We start from the raw sequence: 18,791 nt of genomic DNA, 5'->3' as shown, positions 1-18,791 counted from the left end.
TGTTAAACCAGAGCTATGGGCTGGGCACAGAGCTTGTGATTAGCGTTCGGAAAGGTGGCTGGCAGGACGAGCCGTATTGAGGGCTCTGGTTTCAGTTAAGAAATCCTGCATCAGAGAAGAGCGCAGGGAGTGACCAGGGAAAACCCCATCAGCGTTGTGCCCCATGCTTGTATGTGCGACCACACTTGCACGTACATGTGTGTGAACACGTTTACAAGCATCCATACCACACACACAGAGATACATACAAAAAGAAAAAGAATATGCTACAGTTTTGGATCATAGTGCGATTCTTACACCCTGTGTCCCCAAGGCCCGGTTAATTCACTGCATTGAGTCATCTGTGGCCCTTCCCGATTCCAGCTCCTCACTCTGTCAGTTCTGAGGAGAGAAGCTCTCACCTACCGTATTCCTCTCAGCTACTCTGCTTTTGCTTTAGGCTTTGAAGCCCGGTTTGTAAGTGTACACACATTTGAACAGCTGTGAGCCCCGTCTCTGGATCCCTGGAAGTCTCGTTCCCTGAGCTGACCACTCTCTGTGTTTCATGTTAGTGTGGTGTCTGACGTTCTGGGACCTGTAGTTAATCATCGGGCAAAGGCAGCTGTAGATAATATGCAAACCCAGTTTGGCTATAGTTTGGTGATTCCGGGTCCAGTGTGCTCTTCTGCTTTTTGTCCTGCTTTTCATCTGCCTGTTTTGCTGTTTTGTTTTCTGAGGCAGCTCTCACCGTGTAGCCCAGACTGTCCTGGAGTTTTACTTGCCAGGTGGTGGTGGTACATGCCTTTCTTTAATGCTAGCACTCAATCCCCATGAGCAGAGCCAGTGTGCCCTTCGCCCCTGCCGTATATGCTGCTTCTGGACAGCCAGAGTGGACAGGCTCCTGTCTAGGGACTGTCAACCTAGAGGTGGTGTTCCTGCCACGAGACAGAGCCCACTGTGGGGCCGAGTGTGAGTGGATTAGAGGCCCAAAGACTGGATGCCAGGGTCTTGCCACGCCTAAGAATCCAGAAGCCAACTACCTGGCTGCACACTCCGCTTGGCCTCTGAGACTGCACTTTGTTGGCACCTACCCTACCAAAGCCACTATACCAGACCCTTTTGAAAAGGTGCCCTGAAATCACCCCCAACTTCTCAGTAGGGAAACTGAGGCATGGAACAGCTGAGAGCTTGAGTAGATCCCACAGTCAGCTGACTTTTAAAACATATATATCTTAGCCTGGTGGTGGTGGTGGTGCACGCCTTTAATCCCAGCACTTGTGAGGCAGAGGCAGGTGGATCTCTGAGTTTGAGGCCAGCCTGGTCTATAAGAGCTAGTTCCAGGACAGGTTTCAAAGCTTCAGAGAAACCCTGTTTCGAAAAACTGGTGGTTTTGCCTGCCTGTGTGGCTGTATGGAGTGTTGAACCCCTTAGAACTAGAGCTACAGACAGCTGTGAGCTGCTGGAATTGAACCCAGGTCCTCTGAAAGAGCAGCCCGTGCTCCTAACCATTGAGCCATCTCCCCAGCCCCAGCTGCCTTTATTTTAAACCTTGCAAGTTGAGATAATGGCATTTACTGGACCAGGCAGGCAGGGATGGGCCACAGCTAGGTAGGGCACCCTGGGGACTTTTTGCTCATGGCTGCTTCATATGCTCCAAGTAGGTCCCTAACAGCCCCTTAGGTTTGTGGCCAGTGGCTGGGCATGAAGGCATTGCAACATGAGCCAGATCTTGGCAGCCACGGAGATTCCCAGGCTGGCTCTGCCCCAACAGACCTTCCCAGGCCTGCAAAGCCAACTTCCTCTGCTCAGAAACCAGGCTAGGGAAAACCTGCACCATTCTGTATCCCTGAGATTCTTTCTCCTGTCCGTTAGCTGCTGTGAGACTCCATCCAGGCAAGGCCTTCACCTTGAAGCTGCTTGGCTCACCCCCTCCAGACCGTCAGGTTAGTAGTAAGGGACAGACAGGCATAAAAGGGGGCAGGCGTGGCAGCTGCCTGGGCAGACCCTGGGCTCTGTCACCACGGTTACCTGATCTCCTTCCACCCAATCAAATACCCTTGTCCCTGTCCAGGGTCTAGAAGGTCTTTTGGGTGATGCTCTCCAGAGGCCTGGAATGTCTGCATATACTCAGGGCACTTGAAGTAACTAAAGGCTCTGGTCACCTGGCGCCAACCTCCTACCCGCTACAGGGCAACCTGGTGGGTGGCACTGAGCCTGGGTCCAGGGATAGGGACCTTCTCCATTGGGCAGGGTCAGGTTGAGGCACGGTACTATGGTATTTCATGTCTGAGGGCAGCAACTCTGTGTCCTCATCTGAGGATGTGCCCACGGCTAAAGCCATCTTCATCGGGGTGAGCAGTCCTTGTCTGCCCTGCCCTGATGGGGCAGTAATAGGTGAGCAGCCATCTCCAGTCTCCTGATATGGCCCTGGGCGTGAGCGTCCCAACTGCTGTGTGGCCTGGGGAAGGGGTGAGGTGGTAGTGACCGACAGACCTGAAACTGGTTGCAGGGATGGGGGACAGGTTGGTACTCAGCTCCATGGGTCAAATCCTCCCTTGAGAGTTAAGGACGTGTGGTCAGCGAGGACTCAGGAAGGAATGCCTGTCTGCCATGAGACATGTCCCTTGTACGGAGGTAGCTAGACCAGGAATTGATGTCCTGTCACTGGAGTGCCTGGTGCTCCTGGGCTGTGTTGGTTCTCTGCCCCCTTCCTATTGGACTGCTGCCTGGGTGCCCCTTCTCCCATGGTGCTGGAAATGGGGTCCAGGACCTGGGGTCCAGCAATCAGGCCTGGATGGACTTTCAATGGCTCCCTACCCGCAAACAGCCCCAGATCCTTCCCAGATCCTCATGCCTCTCTCTGTACCTAGGAAGCCCCTCCTTTCCCTTCTGTCTCCCGTCAGCTGGCACCATCAGAGCTGGCTGGTTCCAGAGCCTGCCAGTTACCCCACAAGTCCTCAGCAGCAATTCCATGAGAACCCCAGACTATACAGAGATTAGTTCAGTATGTCCTGTATGTCCAAGCCACACTCTCTCCCCTGGCCGTCTGTGAGCATCAGTTACTCATCTTCCGGATCACTTCACCGTGCACGGAGCCTGGCACCTGTTGGTGGTCACTCTGAGCTGACAGGCCTGTGTCCTCGGAGGAGTGCGGCTTTCCCTCAGAGGTCCCTGGCTCATGGGTGACTACCGAGCTGTGGTATAAGGGTTCCGTAGTTACTAATGAAGGACGCCTATGACCACAGCAGAGGACAAGGAATGTCCACCTAGGCCTCAGCGACACTCACAGCAGCCCCCAGGCAGCCTCTGTGGCCACTCTTGCAGGAAAGTAAGAAAACAAGCCCCATCTCGGGTGCCTGAGGAGACTGAGGCCCGGTCTAGTCACGTTTAAGTGGGGAAGGGAGCCACCGAGAGCTGCAATGAAGACTTCAGAGACAGTTCAGAGCAGGGTAGGGGACATCAGTTTGTCCCCGCAGCTCACTTTGCCGAGAGTTGAGCAACTTCCCGGTCATAGCAGGGACACGAGGTTTAGGTGTCAGTGAGGCCGGAGTCACACGTAGCTAGGCGGTACCCAAGGTGTGGTCCATGATCACTGTCTCAGTTCCAGGTTCTGCTGTGGAAGTCCCGACGGCCTCTCCTGGCTGCCACAGGCTTCATCCCTTCCCTCTCCCAGAGGGAGATTCCTGGGGAATTCCAGTCCCCTGGGATTTCTTGTTTCACCCTCTGACACCCAAAGGGAAGGACTCAGATGTCTCTTTAGATACAGTGTCTTCACTCCTGCTAGGCTGGGTACAATCCACTTACTTCCTCTTATGCTTCCTCCTCCTCCCCTCCTCCTCTTCCTCCTCCTCCTCCTCCTCCTCCTCCCCTCCTCCTCTTCCTCCTCCTCCCCTCCTCCTCTTTTTCTTCTTTCTCTTCCTCCTCCTCCTCCTTCTTTTTTGGTTTTTCAAGACAGGGTTTCTCTGTGTAACAGTCCTAGCTGCCCTAGAACTCGCTCTGTAGACCAGGCTGGCCTCGAACTCACAAAGATCCACCTGCCTCTGCCTCCTGAGCGCTGGGGTTAGAGGCATTCGTCCTGCTGACCAATTGACCATCTTCCTTTTAGACCATGACGTTGAGCTCATTCACAGGGCTGTGTAGCCACAGCCAGCGCCCATCCTAGAGCCCTCTCCCTTTCCACATGAATAGTCTGTCCCTGTTGAATACCGTACTCTTCACCCCACCCCCACCCCCAGGACCTAGAAACCTGTTTAACTCTCTGTCTATGAACGTGACAATTCTGGGGACCCCCCACACCTTAGGTAGATGTATGGCATTTCCCATCCGTGGCTGCGATTTCATTTGTCATAATATCCCCAGATTTATTTATGTTGTAGTGTGTGTCAGAACTGTTTTAAAGATTTCATTTGTGCCTTTGGAAGCCAGATGAGGGCATGGGACCCTCTGGAATTGAAGTTACAGGTGGCTGTGAATGATGGGATCGCCTGGTGCAGGTGCTGAGAACGGGGTCCTTTGGAAGAGCCACAAATGTTCCCAACTACTGAGCGTTTTCTCTAGAACCAAACAATTCCATAATTGGTTTGTTTTTTGTTGTGAGTTTGTCTTTTCCTTTTATGCTGAGTTGAGCACTGACCCAGGGTTTCATGTTTGCTAGATAAGAGAGCGAGACCCCAACCTTCAGCATTGTTTTTAAGGCCAGGTGAGAGTCTGTTGCATGGACAGCATTGAGATTTTCTGCACCTGTTGGCTCTAGGAACAAGGCAGCCGGCATTTCCTGGAGCCCGTTTCTGTCACGAGATAATGGAACTGCTGATGGTTTAGGGATCCAAACTTTAGTGTCTGGAGAGGTTGGTGTTCTTTTCCACACTAGCCACACCAGTTCACATCTCGCCAGCAGTACACAAGAGCTCTGGTTGTCCGTGGCTTTCCCACACTGGTTATTTCCTGGGTGTGTTAGAATCTGCCTGGTGGGTACGAGGTGGGAGTTTTGGTCACGTTTGCTGTTCCCTCGTGGCTGAAGGTGCTGGGTGACTTTGCTGTACTTCCAGGCATTTGTCTGCTTCCAGCATTTTCCAATCTTTCTTTGCCCATTTTGTCTTCTCGTTTTTTTTTTTTAATTTAAAATATTTATTTTATGATTTTTATTTAGACCTTGACAGTTCCATACATTTGTATAATGTATTTTGACCAGGATCATCCCCTCTGTTCTCTCTCTTACTCTCTTCTACTCTCCTACCCTTTCTTCCCAACATCCCCCTGGCCCTCTTTTATGTCTTTTTTTGTTTGGAGACAGGGTTTCTCTGTGTAGCCCTGGCTGTCCTGGAGCTCACGCTGTAGACCAGGCTGGCCTTGAACTCACAGAGATCCAACTGCCTCTGCCTCCTGCGTGCCAGGATTAAAGGTGTGCGGCACCAATGCCCAACCTTTTTACTTTATTTTATTTCAATCACCCATTGAGTTGAGTTTAAGTAGGATTGCTTGCGTAGCTGAGTATAGGCGTGGGGCTATTTAGTGGAGATTGAAACCAAGTCACCCTACACCATGTAGCCACCCAAGAAGCAAGAGGTAACAAATCATGAGCCTCATGGTAAAGTATAAAATAAGAGAAATGGGTTAATTTATTAGAAGCCTGAGCTAATAGGCCAAAGAATATGTAATTAATATTAAACCTCAGAGCAACTGGGTGATGGCGGTGCACTCCTTTAATCCCAGCATTTGAAAGGCAGAGGCAGAGGATCTCTGTGAGTTCAAAGCCAGCCTGGTCTAAAAGAGCTAGTTCCAGAATGGGCTCCAAAGCTACAGAGAAACCTTGTCTCTCTAAAAACAAAACAAAAAACAAAAAAAAAATTAAGCCTCAGAGTGCTTTTTTTTTTTTTTTTTTCGAGACAGGGTTTCTCTGTAGCTTTGGAGTCCATTCTGGAACTAGCTCTTGTAGACCAGGCTGGCTTTGAACTCACAGAGCTCTGCCTGCCTCTGCCTCCCAGTGCTGGAATTAAGAGCTTGCGCCACCACCGCCTAAACACCTCATTGATCTTTGCAGTTCACTCGCAATCTGCAAAGTTACGAGGTGACACCTCCTCATCGTGTCATTGTGTTCGTTTCTACGTGTCGCCTGGTGCAGAGCTGCCAGTCTTGCTTCTGTCTCACAGGTTCACACACTTCGTCCTCCCCAGGCACCAGCAGCTGCCTCTGAGACACACAAACCCATACAGCCCAATCCAACTGTGGAAGGAGTCAGTCCGCCATGCACCGCCACGTGGAAGAGCCTTGGGAATTCCGTGCCAAGTGAAAGAGGCAGGCAGGAAACACAGCACGCTATAGAACTCTATTTTTAAGTAGTGTCCAGAATAGGCAGATCCACAGGGACCGGGCAGGGGTCACAGCTGCGTGGGGCTCAGGGAGGGGGATGGGCCATGGGTTTTCTCCAGGAACAGTTCCCTTCTGGGAGGAGAGGACTGTTCTGCAGGGGCAGTGGTGATGGTAACACAATAGTTTGGGTGTGTAAATACTAGGAACTACTAGTTCCTCTGCCTTGAGATGGTTAATTTTATGTTATGTGGATTTCACCACATAGCATGCAGAGTGGGAAGGGATGCTTTTATTTCCTTTTATTATTTTATTCTAATTTAGGCTGGCCTGTATGCACCACAATGCTTGATTTACAAGGTACCGGGGATGGGACCGGCATCCTTATGAGTACTAGGCAAGCCCTTAACCAGCTGAATGACACCTCCAGCTCTTTCTTTTATTTATTCTTGTTCACAGGAACAGGGTTTTGCTATGTAGCCCTGGGTAGTCTGGAACTCACTCTGTAGAATAGGCTCGCCTTGAATTTGCAGCAAGCCTTTAGCCTCTGTTTTCTCAGTGCTATCCAACAACTAGGCTGATGTCTTCAGGAAAACAAAAGTCATAGAAACAAGTGTCCCCAGGGGAAGATGTAGGAGCAGCACCTGGCCTGGCCAAGGATGCCGGGGAGGAAATGATCTCAGGGAGGGGAGGCAAGAGACAAGCACCACACAGCCCTTCAAGGGTCCTAAAGCTAGCCTTGCCCTCAGCTGTTGACAGATGGCCTCTCTCATAGCCTCTCTCATAGCCTCTCTCATAGCCTCTCTCATAGCCTCTCTCATAGCCTCTCTCTCTCTCTCTCTCTCTCTCCCTCCCTCCCTCCCTCCCTCCCTCCCTCCTTCCCTCGCTCCCTCCCTCCCTCCCTTCCCCTCTCTCTCTGTGGTTTTTTCAAGACAGGGTTTCTCTTCATAGCTCTGGCTGTCCTGGAACTCACTTTGTAAACCAGCTTGGCCTCGAACTCAGAGCTCCGCCTGCCTCTGCATCCCAAGTGCTGGGATTAAAGGCGTGCGCCACCACACCCAGCCCTGCTGGCCTGTCTCTTACGGGTCTCTAGTGTCACTGCTGCTGAGCTGCTCCTTTGGTCACTGCGTGGCCTTGGCCCACAGGACCCACAGGACCCACCTCACAGCTGTGGAAACACCAGACTGTCATTTCCCTGTCCTCCTGGGGGAGCTGTTAAGGAGCTCATGCAGACACGCTCTCTTCTGGAGCAGCCGAAGCAGTCTGCCCTCCTCACACACCAGTGTCCCCTGCCCTACTGGAAGGGGAGCAAGTTCTTTCCTAGGGAGCTGTTTTTATTAGAAGAGTCCCCCCCCCCCAAGTCCCAGCCTTAGACTTGGTTTGTCCTCTGGCTCCTGCCTAGCTCTGAGCTCTGAGCAAGGGCTTTACCTTCCTGGAGAGGCTAAGGAGTCTTTGCACCTTTGGCAGGCTGTCCCTGCCATCTGGAGTCTCTTTGGCCACGCCACCAGCTTCTTGAACACCAGCTTCTGTGATAGGTGAGGCTTTTTCCAGGACTGAGGGCCGTCTCTGAGAATGCTGGGAAAAAGACAGTCCCCTCCCCGAAGACAGGGACACTATGAGTGCAATGGTCACTGTGCATCCTTCTTGTCCTCCTAGAGGCTATGCCCTATGGTGCCAGCATCAGCAGTGGGCTGGGGTCATTTTGCAATGTACATGTTGCAGTGCCTCAGTTTCTCTCTGTGCTCTCAGGAGGTTCACTGGTTGAATCCTGGAGGTTCCCATAGTGGGGTGTGGACCTTACAGGCACGGGATATCCACTGTGTCCACTTTATCCAGCACAGGTTTGTCTGCTCCCTCGGGGAGCCTAGCAACCACACAGAAATGCTAATGTGTTGGGGTTTAAATGCTCAGAGTGCCCAGAGAGCAGCTGAGTGGCCAAGCGTGTGCATAGAAAGCAAAAGGCCCTGGGTTTCGATCCTATACTTCTATACTATACTATACACACACACACACACACACACACACAGAGTGGGGCGGGGAGAGGTCAGTCTAAAGTACTCTCTAAATCCAATAACCTCAGAGGCAGAGGCTGGGGTCACACTGAGACCTTCAGCCAAAGAAGGAACAGCTGAATTCCAGGAGAACAAGGAAGGACCCTGGCCAGAAGCCCTTGGAAAGAATGTGGTCCTCTTGACACCTCAATTTCAGACTTGGAAAGATGAGTCCTGTGGCCCCAAGCCATCATTTGTGTCCTTTCTCTCTGGCAGCCCCAGGACACTTACGGGACCCCCTCTTCCCCGTGCTCCTTCTCTGTGCCTTCTTTTCCCCATCCATGCCTCCCGCCTGAGCACCGTGGTCTCAGCCACAGGGGACCCTGGTGGAGCATCCCAGGGCAGGAAGAAGGCAGGATCCAGGACGGTTTAGATCCTATGCTAAGAAAGGACTTCTTCTTTCCACTGGGATGGGACCGTGGGACCTAGAAGGTCTGGAAAGGTGACCAAGAACACTAGGCCTCCCATGCTCTGTCTTTAGCATGTGCCTTCTGCTCAGAATGGCCAGGATGGAGGTGCAGTGGATTCTTGGTGGTAGCTGTGGCCTCGGGCTCTGGGGGCTCAGCTGTCTCTCTGTTCTTGCAGTTACTAAAAAATGGAATATTTCACCTGTCTTTTTTTTTTTAATGTTCTTTAACATAAAAATGGGCTCCTAGAATACTGCATTGGGACATAATCACTCCATCACTAGGTTCCCACCAACTTTATTAAGATGTCAAAACCTGAGACTCACTGCCACTGTACTGGGCGAAGAGCTGCCACTGCCTGCGATCCCAACACTTCTAGAAGTAAGGGCACGAGGATCAAAAGTTCAAGGTCAAGCCAGGCTGTGGTGGTGGTGGTGGTGGTGGTGGAGGAGGTGGTGGTGGTGATGGTGGTGGAGGAGGTGGTGGTGGTGGTGGTGGTGGTGGTGGTGGTGGAGGAGGTGATAGTGGAGATGCTGGCGCACACCTTTAATCCAGCATTCTGGAGGCAGAAGCAGCTGGATCTCTGAGTAGAGGCCAACCTGGTCCACAGAGAGTCCCAGGATAGTCAGGGATACACAGAGAAACCTATCTCTCTCTATCTATAGATTTATATACATAATTATATGTTATATATAAGTTATATAAAAATTATATTACTATAATTAAATTATTACATATAATATGTCATACATAATACACATATATTATATATGTTTATTATATATCATACATTATTATATTATATAGAGATTTATATATAATTATATATTCTATAAAAATTATATTATTATAATTAAATCATTAATATAATATATATAACACATATAATATTTTATACACACACACACACATATATATATATAAAATAAAAAAACAAGGTTGGCTACATAGCTTGTGTTCAGCCTGGGCTCCCCGACACCCTGTTTCAAAAATACATGAAGAACACTTTGTCGAACACTTTGTCGTTTTGTCTTTCCAGACTGGGTCTCTCTGTGTAGCCCTAGCTGTCCTGGGCCTCACTCTCCCCTCGAACTCAGGGATTCACCTCCCTCTGCCTCGTGAACGCTGGGATTGAAAGTGTGCGTCACCACCGCTCAGCCTGAATGCTTACACTTTAAAGTCTGTAATTCAGGGATGGCAAGATGACTCAGTGGGTAAAGGCACTTGCCTCTGGTCCTGCTGACCTGAGTTTGATCCCAGAAACCCACAGAAGGAAGGAGAGAAGTGACTCCCAAAAGCCGTTCTCTGACCTGTATGCGTGCGCCACGACAGGCGTACCCGTGTGTACACACACAATAAATAAATGGAGTATCTTTTTGAAGTTGTTTGTCATTGCCTCCACCTTTGGTTGGTCATTCTGGTCGGTGGGTTAGCTGGGCTTGTAGCTTTCGCTTTTACCCAAGTCCAGCACACTTGTCCTCAGCTCCACAAGGAGCCTCGTGGTCACCCCGCACTTCCCCTCTCCGGGGATTCCGGCAATCCCTGTCTGCAGCTGGTCTCTGTGGACCAGGCTGCTCTGGTCATTTGTTCCTGTAAACAGAACCACAGCCCTGGACCTCCTGACTGGCCTCCTCACCGAGCAGCCTGCACACGTCAGCGTTTCAAGTCTGACTGGACAGTGTGATGTAACTGTGCATGGACATGACTGCTAGGTTTTGGGGTCCCCACCCCAATTTTTCTCTGAGGTGGGGGCCTCATTACCTCACCCTCTTCTAGGTCTAGCCTCACCCTCTAGCTCGCTGAAGGCTCCTAGCCTGCTCATCCCCCTCTTTCTCAGCCTTCATTCCTAGATGTGCCTGCCACCTCTCCCATAAGCCTGGCCTCTGCCAGGCCACGCTCTTGAGGTCAGCTGCTTCTAGGGACTGCATCCCCTTTGATTGGGGGCAGAACTACAGAATGTCCTCTGACATCAGAGCATACACACTGAAGCAGGTGGGAACTCCACGGCAACCCTGGCCAAGGAACAGGGAAGAGCCAGAGCAAAGTCCTCTTACCTAGAGGTGCCTGCTGCCGGCCCCTCAACCTAGGATGAAGCTAGTTCATGAACCGGTGATCATTGGCGACTCCAAGAATACTGGGGCTGTCTCCACCACTTTTCCATGGGGTTCCAAGGGGACCGCAAACTCTGAGTCCTTTAATATCTGGCCAGCCAAACTCAAGGCCAACTATCCCAAAGCCCACTGGCCCTCCAGCTGAGCTGTGTTGCGTCACCACGACTGACAAAATGGGCAGAGATGACTACCCCAAATTTCACAAGCGTCAGGTTGGAAAAAGCAGGGTCCCATGATCTCTCTGACTCTGCTGACCCTAACCATTCTGCTGCTCCGGTCGCTGCGGACCCTCTGCTCAAACACTCCACTCCCTCAGGCTTCCAGATAGCATAATCCCGTTGCTCTCCAACTGCGGACCCCAAGGGTCTCTGTAACTGGCCCGAGAATGAATGAATGAGTGACCGTATGACTGTCCAGGACCCCAGAGCTGCAGGTGACAGCCCCTCTTCGTGCCTCCGCCTACTCGCCGCCAGGCCCGCAGCTGCGTCGCAACCCTGCAAGATGGCGCTGCGGCGGGAGGAGGAGGGGCGCAGGGCACAGCAGCGTCCGTGCCCGGCGCCGCCGCCCGCTCCAAGCGCCCTGGCCGATCTGTGCGGGTGGGGGCGGCCGTTCGTCGCAGCGTGGCACAGCCGCAGGCGGTTAGTACAAAAACAGCTTCCCCCGCCTCCACCAGCGCAAGCGCCTCCCGACAAGCCACCCCCCAAACCTGCGAGTGACCCGGTGTCCCGAAGCTCCTGGGTGCCCCCATCTATCTCCGTGCACCCTCCGCTACTCAGCAGGACCCCGGCTCCGCACCTCCATGTCCACTCCTGTCCATAACCTCCTCCATGACTCTTGGCCTCTGTGACAATCCCCACGACCTCAGTGACCTCTTGAGACGCCCACAGCGTCCATGCCTGGCAGGCTTCCAGTCTCCCCCTCATCCAGGGCTGGATCTCCATCTCAGGCCCCTGAGACCTCCAACCTCCGACCTTCATGCTTCCCGCCCTTGCCGCAGTTCCCGGCTCCAAACACCCCACCCACTTCCGTGCCGACCCCTTCGGGTCCCCACAGCTTCGGTGCCCCCCACTGCCTGCATCTCAACACCTCAGTGTCCCTCCCCTCTCTGTGCCCTCGTCTCCATCCCGGTAGCCCAGGCCTCCAAACCCCTTCCCTCCGCCCACACCCTTCTGCTGGGACCTGCGAGTCCCTTCTGTGCTTGTATCTCCACTCTGGGCTCCACAAATCCCGCAGCGTCAGCCTCGGGCCCCTCTACATCCTTTAGTGTCCCACAACCTGTATGCCCCTCTTTCTGCCTCTGACCCCTCTCGTTCTCCCCAGTGTCTGTGCTCCCAGCCTTCATCCCTCTCTATAGCCCCATCATCTGTGCACTGCTAACCCCTGCCTCCGTGCCGCTCAGCCTTCATCCTGCCTACCCCTTGGTCCGGGCTTCCGTGCCTCCTCCCATCACTTAGTGTCCCACGACCCACGCTCCTCCTCTGCCTCTGTTCCCCACTCCTTGTCCCCAGCCTCTGTGCCCTCAATCTGCATCCCCCTCATCCCATAGCCCCCCTGCCTCTGAGACCCCTCTCCTTCCCCCATTGTCCACGACCTGCGTGCCCCTTCCCTGCTTTGTCCCGGCTCAGTACCCCCAGAACCCTCGTGCCCCCTCCTCCATCCCCCCCTTCCACCCCGTCCCCCCCACCTCGCGCGCGCTCCCGCGTGTTTTCGGATTGCACCAGCCGGAGCCCCGCGGCGCCGCGGCGGCGGGCGGAGGCGCCTCGTCTGTCGCCGCCTCCACTGGTGCCCGCGCTGCGGCGGTGGCTGGGGGCGCTAGGAGCGGGGGGCCGTGCGCTCCGCACCTGCGGAGGCCGCTGGGCGATGATGCCGGGACGCTGGCCCAGGCCGCGGGCGTTCTGAGCCTGAGCGCAACGCCGGCCCCGGGGATGCCCATCGCGCTGCTGGCCCTGGCAATGTCGTCGTCCTTCTTCAACCCCAGCTTCGCCTTCAGCTCCCACTTCGACCCGGGTGAGTCCGCGGCGCCCTCGGAGGCGGCCTTGCGGCTGCAGCTGCCCCCCCACCTGTCTTCCCACTGCCGACATGATGCTGCTGGAGCCACGGTTTCCCATTTTGCCTGGAAATTAACCCTTTCTCTGCCCTGAGTCCCCGCAGAAGAACAGGGACCGGCGAGGACCCACTACAGGTCTCCGGAGGTGGGCAGGCCTTGGGGCCAGACCCTCTGCACAGCCGGCCCCCCCAGCTCTGGCTGGCAGCATCAGCCCCTGTCTCTTTGGATGCCTCCCTGGCGCAGGTAACTGGGACAAGAGGGCCTGTGTTGGCCCCAGGTGTCCCGGAGAGAGGTTGCCAGGACTCAGGGCCTTGGGGAGGTGAGGGGTGTTCTGCAAGGCAGGGTAGGAGCCCAGGCCCACTGTGGGAGCTTGCTGGTCCATGTTTTGGTGCGGAAGGCCCCTTCCCAAACCTGCCGCTGGTTTCTGCAAATCCCTATCCAGCCAGTCCCCCACCCCCACCCCGGCAGCTTGTGGTGGGTGTGTGTGGGGGTCAATGAAGACCCCCTAACATGAGCCCACCTGAGATCCCCCTCTGGAGGGGTGGTACTGACCAGCTGGCCGCACAGGACCAGAGGTGGGCCTCTTGCTCCACCTGGCTTGTGGACACAGGGATAATGTGTTTACCACGGCTGCCCGAGCAGGGTGGACAGCTGTGGAGGGCAGAGGGGGCTGTGGCAGCTGTCTCTAAAGCGGATTCTGTTTGCTTGTCCTGAGTGGGAGGGTAACGAGTCCCACCCACATGTCCCCCGGGCTTTGGCTTGGGCTGCACAGCCCAAACAAAGCCCAACTCACACGTGATGGCTCTCCTGGGTCTCCCTCCTGGAGTGGGGCCAATGTGTACTGTGATGCACCGAGTCCCCCGGGCAGGACTCCATCTGAAGGCATTTGCTCCTAGGGAGGGGGGCTGATGGGAGCTGCCTAATGGGCTTAGGGCTGTCATGTCCCTTGCTCAGAAGTGACTTTCTGGCTGACCCAAGGGGCTTGAAGGTCACCATTTACCGTCCAACCGAAGGCACAGAAACCAGCAGCAGTGACTGTGACCCACTGAAGCTAGGGCAGGAGTGGAGGTGGCCTTGGGCAGCCGCTTCAGGCCCAGACCCCCTTTAGGGACTGATATCCCCAACATCAGGGCTGCAGAATGTCCCCCATGGCAAGCTTTACCCAGCACTTAGTCCTTCCAGACTCCAGACAGGTGGCCCTGGAGCTGTTTGGATAGGGGTGGGGCCTAGGCTGCTCACAAGAGGGAGGAAGCCCTGCATCCTCCCACCTGCCCAGTCTTGCCCCCGTGGCTTGTCACCCCTTCTCCTCCGGGGTACCCAGGACAGGAGCGCCCCTCCCCCACCTCGGAGCGCCGGCAGGACTGCAGGCAGCTCTTGTGCTCTTGTGCAGCTGATCTGTGTAATTACAGTGTTGATGTGATGATCTAGTGGGACGTGAGAGCTGTGTGCCTGTGGGCATGGTGCCCTTGCTGCCCCGAGGGCTTGGATGGTGGCGATGGGGGACTTAGTGGGGAGCAAGGCAGGTCTGGGTGCTGGAGGGAAAGATGGGATCCTCTGCCCTCCCGCTAAGCCTGTGCTCACGAGCCACTCTCTGCCATCAGAGTCCCTGTGTCTGTCTGCTTCTCTGGGTTTCTGCTTCCCCTTTTGGAAGATGGGATGGTGATGCCTGTGTCTGGGTCTGGGTTGGAGGAGGAACCTGGTGAGCCATTTGTGAGGGTGAGGAGGTATGGGCACAATTGGTGCCTGAAGGCCCCTGTACCCGCAGAGGCTGAGTAGGGAGAGATAGATGGTCTAGCTGATGTTGTCGAAGTTAGAGCCACCAAAGCTCAAAGGAAGGCTCGTGTTGGTGTGGTTGAAGAGTGTTTATGGGTTGTCCAGTGCTCCCCGACAGTCCCCTAAGGAGCCCTTGCACCTATGGCCGGGTCTGCAAGCATCGTAGGACTGGCAGGCAAGCTTGAAGTGGAGGCTGTTAGCATGCTAGGCCCCTCGCCACCCTGGACAGGACAGGTTGCTGGGGCTGAACATAATCATGGGGTGTCATGGCCAGACAAGCACCCAGATGGGCCTGCTGTGAAGTCTAATTCTGTGCCCCATTCCCTGTCACCCAGGATGTGGGTGTCCATGAAGGATTTCTTGGCAGACCCTACCCAGTGGTCTCTTGGCTGTGTGCTCTTCGGCCATTCCTTAAGTCTCTCTGAGACCGCTCTCCAGGCAGACAGAGCATGACAGTCAAGGAAAAGGGGTGACAGGGGGTCATGGAGGACAAGAGCAGCTGGAAGGGGTAGGAGCTGATGACCTTGAGTGAATGGCAGTCAGCTCGCACTGAGGCAGGGGACTGACCTTGTTTCTCACTCTCCTCCTCAGTGTGCCTGGTGCAGCTAAGGGAGCTAATATAGGCCAGGGATGTTTGCTGGGGCCTGGTACTGTCGCTAGTGGCCAGGGCCCTTAGCAGTGGTGTAAGGACTCCAGTGAGGTGCTTCCCTCGGAGGAACCTGCACTCCCAGGATACTTTGGGACTGCCCCTCCCACGCTGGGGCTGGGGGAGCCCTAGCGCCCCCCCCCCCACTATTTGCTCACTCCCTGATGTCTCACCCTCTCTAGTCCTTAGTTTGCTTATCTGTAAGGTGGTCCACGTGGTGCTGTGGAGCGCTGGGCACCGGGCAAGGCTAGTCAGGGCGGCCTCTGCCGGCTTCCTGTCTGAGGCAGGGGGGTATGGAGCTGGCAGCCACCCTGGCAGCTTGCAGAAGCACAGAGAAGGCATGGCTGTTCCACTCCGCTGTCTGCCATTGCCCGCTTACCCTGCACGGTGCCCGCTGCTCGCTGTCTCCAGCCCCTCAACCTACATCCTGGTCCCTGCTCAAGTCTTCACCCCATGGTGGGCTCCGAATGAAGACCCTGGCTGCGCCCTTCTGGGATGTTGTTTCCTAGGTGTCCACATGGGACAGGGTACGGGACTGGCATTCCTGGGCTCATAGTGACTGTGGCAGAAGACCTGGATCTGAGTGGCATGTGGATGGGTGTACTTGGGACTTGCGACAAAGGTGGCCCTGAAAACGAGCCAGGGGGTCCCCAGGAGCACTAGTCCCTGGCTCGCAGATGAACTTGGAATGTGGAAAGCTGTGACTCACTGAGTGACAAATCAGATCGTCACTGGATCTGGTTGAAGACACCGACCAGCCAGGCCTTCATAGCAGCTGAATGTAGGGTACAGGGTGCTGTCTCTGGCTTGTCACGCTGCCTGTGGGCCCCGTTACAGGAAGCTTAGGGCCTACATTTAAGGCCGACCCTACCTCAGTATGACCTCTTCTTGATGAGCCATTAAAGCCTGTAGGTTAGGGGTGACCCGTCTGAGAGGTGGCATGCTGGCTATATACAGGCTGCTTCTCTGGGAGTAGTTCAGCGAAACCACCAGAGGGCGGTCACAGAACCCTGGGGCAGGGGCAGGAGGCATGTGAGGTTTCTGCTGCTCTCCCCAACATTCCCTGGCATGCAGGCTCCTGTACATGTGTGGCACACGCAGACATGGACATAAACATACCTGCAACACGCACCTCCTACATGGCGAATGAGACAGGCATAGTCTGACTGGCAGGACCTAGGCATGTCCATGTCCAAGTGTGTACCTGCACACATGTACCTTGTGTGCACAGTGTGCAGGCACCTCTGTGGGGGACTCTTGTGGGTGTGAGCTCCCTTATCCCTTGTCCTGATCTGCAGGGCACAGGGTTCTTTGCCTGAGCTCCACTGTCCCGTCTCAAGGGTTCTACAAGTATGTGCTCACTTGGGAGGTATCACCGGGACTATGACCCCCCGAACCTCAGGGTGGGGTGAGCCCTAAATCCAGTGGCAGATATCCTGCTAAGAGGACACAGAAATGAGGGGTGCGGGGAGAGGTTCTGGAGTCAAGAGAAAGCACTACCAGCAGAGGACCACCACCCCAAGCTGGAAGAACCAGCAAGGCTGGACACCCCACAGAAGCCGCCAGTTTGGGATCTTTACCCAGGCAGCCAAAGAATTTGGGTATAGTACCCCTCAGGCCCAGGGACCAAGGAGCAGTCGGCCACATGTCTGGGCATACATGGTGGGTCCTGGTGACTAATGTCCTTGATGTCTCTGGCACCTGTCCTGCACTCATGGAGTACTTCCTGAGGGTGGGCTGTGCCCAGTGCTCTGCCAGGCCCTCCTCCCAGGACTGTGGCCACCTGCCTTTCTTTCATGGCTACTGGGACGGGGACGGACTAGGGTCAACTGGACGGAAGCCAGAGGCAGACCATGAGGGGACCTGCTCTTGTTCAAAGGACAGTGGTTCTGACGTCTGTTCCCAGGTAGGCTGAAGGTTATGTCTATGGTGGGGAGACCCCTGTGTCACCCATTATTCTCGTCGTGTGATAATCTGGGCCATAGTGCCTGCTGGGACTCTGATTTCAGGTCCCCTAGTCTGGGCCTTGCCTGCCTGTCACAAAGGAACTAGTGGCAATGGGACCAGTGGCTGTGGCCTTCCCCACCCCCAGCTCAGGAAGCCAGCAGAGGAAATGAGGGCAGTGGCCGAGGCCGGAGCTAGTTCCCAGGCTGACTGTCTGGGTGGATGGCTGCCTGAGGATTGTCACAGGAGGCTAAGTCACGTGGCATCCCCTGCCTACTTCCGTCAGGGCCAGGGCTAGGGTCAGGGGGCTGGGACATGAGTGGGGTGGGGTTTGGAGTTCTCGAGAAGGCCACTGTGGGTGGGGCAAAGCTGGAGCCTCACAGGAGCAGACTGCAGCCGGTATGTGGGGACGCCGGAGGGCTCTGGCTACTCTATCCCTGTCGGACTGGGGGTGGAGGGAGGACTCATAGTTCATCAGAACTCAGGTCCAGCAAGGACCCTACCAGAAATCCTGAGCAGTCGCCAGAGTGGGCAAGGCCTCTGTAGTCGGTGGGCTGGGCAGTCCGTGTCATCGGTCACAGGTAGATGAGATGAAGCAGGCACCTTTCGCAATGGGGATGGCCTTGACTCTCTCTATACCGCCGTCCCAAGGTTTGCATGAGCCACTACTTTCTCTATGGGACAGAGTCCACCACCGAGGTCCCTGAGAAGGTCTCCTCTTGTCACTGGTCTACTGACTTGGGGACATGACTTGGTAGCCCTGACCAGCTGGTTTTGGTTTCCTGTAGGGCTCACCTGCCTGCTTTGAGAGTCTGATGGGACAGGGAGCCAGGCTCCTAGGCTGGGCACTGAGGCTGAGCGTTGAGGTCTGTGGATATCTGTGGACGCTGCTGTCCTTTATCTTTGCAAGACTGACATAGAGTCCATTGCTCACTGGGACTTCTGGCTTCCCATGTGTCTTATTTCCTAAGCTTCTCCTCCACTCTCTGTGGCGCTTAGGGGGGACCCTAGGAATGGTGTGTGCCCATTGGGAACTCATTGCTGAGCTGCAATCTGGCCCTGAAATTGACAATAGCCAGGTGCATTTCCTTTCCCCTGCACCCAGCCGATCCCTCCCCGCACCCAGCCGATCCCGCAGCTCATACCTCGCTCTGAGCAGCGCCAAGGGTACCTGAGTGGGCTGACCTAGGCAGGAGGGCTTCGGTGGTTCTCAGCTGCAGCCAGAGTTCTTTGATTTGTCAACTGGAGATATGGGGCTGTTTGCGGGACACCACATGCGGGATTTCCTTGAGTTCCCCATCTATTGCTAAATGGTGCATGCATGCTTAGGTGTTGATGAGGTTCTGTGGCTTTGCTCCAGCTGGACACAGCCACGAGGCCACACTCTAGGCCCTGGCAGCCCCCTTCGTCTGTCCCACGGAGCCACGTTCTGGCTGCCCCAGGCCTCTGCAGGTCATTCACACCTTAAGAACAGTGCACCAGAGGTGGCTGCTCTGGAGGCTAACGTTGGGTTCTGTCCACTTTGGG

The 18,791-nt window shown here is 54.9% G+C and overlaps 1 protein-coding gene across 3 annotated transcripts in view; it reads left to right on the top strand.

The window, feature by feature from the left end:
- Positions 1 to 12,507: 12,507 nt before the first annotated feature.
- Aatk (apoptosis associated tyrosine kinase) overlaps positions 12,508 to 18,791 on the top strand; it is a 38,029-nt gene continuing 31,745 nt past the window's right edge. Inside the window, exon 1 of one of the 3 annotated variants that reach the window (XM_057774214.1) lies at positions 12,508 to 12,861. In XM_057774214.1, coding sequence (XP_057630197.1) covers positions 12,780 to 12,861 — 82 coding nt within the window. In that variant the 5' untranslated portion in view covers positions 12,508 to 12,779. Of the gene's footprint in view, positions 13,145 to 18,791 lie in introns of all 3 variants that reach the window. The other 2 variants (XM_057774218.1, XM_057774215.1) reach the window with 2 other exon arrangements.

Source organism: Chionomys nivalis, chromosome 7, assembly GCF_950005125.1.
Source record: "Chionomys nivalis chromosome 7, mChiNiv1.1, whole genome shotgun sequence".
Lineage (NCBI taxonomy): Eukaryota > Metazoa > Chordata > Mammalia > Rodentia > Cricetidae > Chionomys > Chionomys nivalis.
The sequence above is the reverse complement of the archived record's forward strand: the minus strand, read 5'-3'. Positions and strand labels throughout refer to the sequence as shown.